This window comes from Buceros rhinoceros, unplaced genomic scaffold, assembly GCF_000710305.1.
Source record: "Buceros rhinoceros silvestris isolate BGI_N320 unplaced genomic scaffold, ASM71030v1 scaffold30849, whole genome shotgun sequence".
In the NCBI taxonomy this organism is placed as follows: domain Eukaryota; kingdom Metazoa; phylum Chordata; class Aves; order Bucerotiformes; family Bucerotidae; genus Buceros; species Buceros rhinoceros.
Genome location: NW_010430230.1, coordinates 1,089 through 4,508, shown reverse-complemented (window position 1 = coordinate 4,508; position 3,420 = coordinate 1,089). Strand labels below are relative to the sequence as shown.

Genomic DNA, 3,420 nt, shown 5'->3' with positions numbered 1-3,420 from the left:
TGAGGGTGGGGGGGACGCAAGAACCTCCCCCAGCCATAAACCGGGTTTTGGGGTGCTGTGGGGCATACAAAGACAAGCCCCTCGGCTATGGGGTGTGGGGGCAGTCACAGGGGCTCCCCACCACCGCAGATCTCAGGTGCCCAAGCAGGGAAGGCTTCTCTCCATGGCACCAGCTGCCAACACCCCGCCACGCTCTTGAGTAGTTAATAAGTTGTAGAAGAGATCTCGGTGCAGGCAGGGAACAGGCAGGAGCGAGCCCACGTCCAGCGAAGGCCAGTGACCACATTCCTGGGGGAGGGAGGGGCTGGGAAAGCCAGCACTGCCACCAGCACGCAGAACTGGTGGACGGAATGGTTGATGGGGGCACACATGCACCCTACAGCCATGGAGCTGCCGCTGCCAGCTCTGAGCGTGACTGCAGGCAGTCTGCCTGCACCTGCCTTGGTGGTTTTCTCCCCTTTGCTGTCTGCCTGCTCAGGTTCACAGGGTGACACTGCCAGGGCGGTTATGTGCATTATTTGCTTCCTTCAAGGCCAAAATATACAAGCAGGATGAGTAAAGGTATTTATCACCCAGTCAGCGGATCCCTGTCAGCGCTCCCTCCCTGACAGAGTGGGAGCAGGAGGGGACTGGGAGTTCCCTGCCCAGTCCCCTCCTGCTCCCACCCTGCCGGGCAGGGAACACCCGTGGGTCCCCTGGTACAGCAGTGCCAAAGCAACAAGCATCACGGCACAGGGAAGGAGCTGCACTTTGCACGGTGATGCAAAGGTGCCCAGCGCTTGCTGAACCACAGTTCAAACGTGAGCACTGATAAGATGCTCCAGAAATCAACCAAACCCTGATCCAACAGCACCTCCGGGGCGGGGAAAAGAGCAAAGCCGAGGGATTCACGGGTCCACAAGGGGATTCGGTGGGTCTGAATGATGATGACGGCCGTGCTTTCTGGTATCCGTCACCCAGAAACCAAGGGAATGGCTGTGGCAGGTGGCGTCTCCCCCCCTCCCACCCTTCTCGGGTAACCAGCGCCATCTCTGCAAACAAAGGGGAGGGTGTGGGATGCAGGTGACTGTGACGAGGAGCGAGAGAGGAGCGTCCAACAGCGAAACCCCACCCCGGGCAGGCGCTTGAGTTGGCCCCGCCAGCCCTTATAAACGCAGGTGCACCCAGGTGTAAGCTGATCCCCCAACGGCTGCGAGCGGCGACGGGTGACGACAGCTTCAGTCCGTGAGTTCTTCTCCGCCATCGTCCGGAGAGCAGCAGCGAATCGGCCACCATGTCGATGGCATTAGAGATCGGTGGGGTGGCCTTGTCGGTGATGGGTTGGTTGTGCAGCATCATCTGTTGCGCGTTGCCCATGTGGAGGGTGTCAGCCTTCATCGGCACCAACATCGTGACGGCACAGATCATCTGGGAAGGGCTGTGGATGAACTGCGTGGTGCAGAGCACGGGGCAGATGCAGTGCAAGGTCTACGACTCCATGCTGGCGCTGCCGCAGGACCTGCAAGCCGCTCGCGCCATGGTGGTGGTGGCCATCATCTTGGCCATTCTGGGCACCCTGCTCGCCGTTGCCAGCGGCAAGTGCACCAACTGCGTGGAGGACGACAACACCAAAGCCAAGGTCATGATCCTCTCCGGCATCATCTTTATCATCGCTGGCATCCTCATCCTCATCCCCATCTCTTGGTCAGCCAACACCATCATCCAGGACTTCTACAACCCGCTGGTCACCGACTCCCAGAAGCGGGACCTGGGGTCATCCCTCTACGTGGGCTGGGCGGCCTCTGCCCTCCTGCTGCTGGGGGGTGGGATCCTCTGCTGCACCTGCCCACCGCGGGGCGAGAAGCCCTACTCCGCCAAGTTCACGGCTGCTCGCTCGCTGCCAACCAGCAACTATGTCTAGGAGCTGCTGCGCCTGCTTGGACCCCCTCGGGATCACCAGGGAGCCAGGACCTCTCCAAGTGTCCCTGGCCCACAGACACCCTGATGTGGTCAGGGAGCTGGCCAGGAGCCGAGGCGGAGCGGGGAGGACAGACAGAGCTGCCTTTGTTCACCAGAGGATTGAAGCTGGTTCTTTAATCTCGGTTGAGACAGGGAACAGGGAGATCCTGTCCTGGCTGCCCTCACTGGCAAGGGTCCCGCTCCCCCTGGAGCACCCAGCTGCAACATCTTCTCCAAAAACCCGCCTGATCTCCCCCCGGAACATCTCCTGGTTCCGAATATCGGGATGTGCCACAGAGTGACGCAGCTTCCAGTGCTCCTGGGGTCCTGTCCTGTGGGTGGTACAGGGCGCTCACCAGGTAAAACCCCCCAGGAGGTGGCAGTGGTGCTGGTGGGGACAGCAAACCTGTCTCACGCGGTCATTGGGATGCGGCAGCTCTGCAAACCCTGGTATGGACTTGAGGAGCAGTGGGGGTTCTTGCCTACCTCTACCTTAAATTTTGACTTTGACCTACTTCTGGCGCTCAGAGCAGCTGTACAGACACGATTTCTTGCAGCAGCTCTCCGGGGTGGGGGCATCATTATCTTGGGAGTGGGAAAGCAGCAGCCACGCTGGGCGAACCGGTCGGGGAGGTGAGAGCAGAGTGGGGCTGTGCACCTACACGGAGGGGGGTGACGCCCAGACCTGACCCTGTCCCATGGGGCGCACCCAGCCCCATGGCCCCCCTCAGCATCCCCTGAGTGGGGTGCCTGGGTCAAGGGAGGAGGACGGTTGGCTTGCAGTGTCCCTCCCCAGCTATGCCATCACCTGTCCCCGCGTTACAGCCTTTCCATATTAAACGGCAGGTGCTCTGACCCCGCTGTTCTTCATTTTCTTTACCCTCTCCAACACCTGCCTTAGTGTCAGGACAGCCCCGGGCTCTTGTGTCGCAGACAACTGTCCCCCTGAGATCTCCCAAATGAGCTCTCCCGTGATCCCTGCTGTCCCTTGACCCCTGCTCCAGCCCTGGCATCACCCACCGCTCCCCTCCTTGGGCCAGCTGGGTGCCCTCTCTCTCAGGGTTGACAATGAGTGCCTTGGTGGCACAATGCCTCAGTGGCGCCGGACACAGTGTTGGCTGCCCTACGCCTTTCCTGGCATGAACTTCCCACCTCAGCAGAGAGAAGGTGACGGGCGCCAGTGAGGGTGGGTTGAGGTGTGCTGGCCCTGGGGCCACCTGAAAGCCGTGGCTGGGAACACCCCGGGGCTGGCGTGGGTAAGCCGGCTGTTTTGCCTATCTCGCTTCCGGCATGGCAAGCTGCGCCCGGGTGCAACCAGAGCGTCGATGACTTGGGAACATCCTTCCCTCCCACCTTAGGGTGTGTGCAGAAGAGGAGTGGCACTGCCTGCCTGGCTCTGGGTGTCTCATCTGGGACTGGGGGCTTGAGGGCTCCCAGCTTCGCTGTCCCTTCAGTGGGAGCCGGAATGGCGGAAAACTTACC

At 61.1% G+C, this 3,420-nt stretch overlaps 1 protein-coding gene across 1 annotated transcript; it reads left to right on the top strand.

Annotated features, from left to right (window-relative positions):
• Positions 1-1,271: 1,271 nt before the first annotated feature.
• Positions 1,272-1,900, top strand: LOC104499463 (claudin-4-like). Its single transcript, XM_010142973.1, has one exon. It carries the CDS (start codon positions 1,274-1,276, stop codon positions 1,898-1,900), a length of 627 nt encoding a protein of 208 aa, XP_010141275.1. The 5' UTR covers positions 1,272-1,273.
• The last annotated feature ends 1,520 nt before the right edge of the window (positions 1,901-3,420 follow it).

Bases quoted from the DNA above. Each gene is read 5' to 3' on its own strand.
- LOC104499463 (XM_010142973.1), top strand. From the start codon at position 1,274: ATGTCGATGGCATTAGAGATCGGTGGGGTGGCCTTGTCGGTGATGGGT.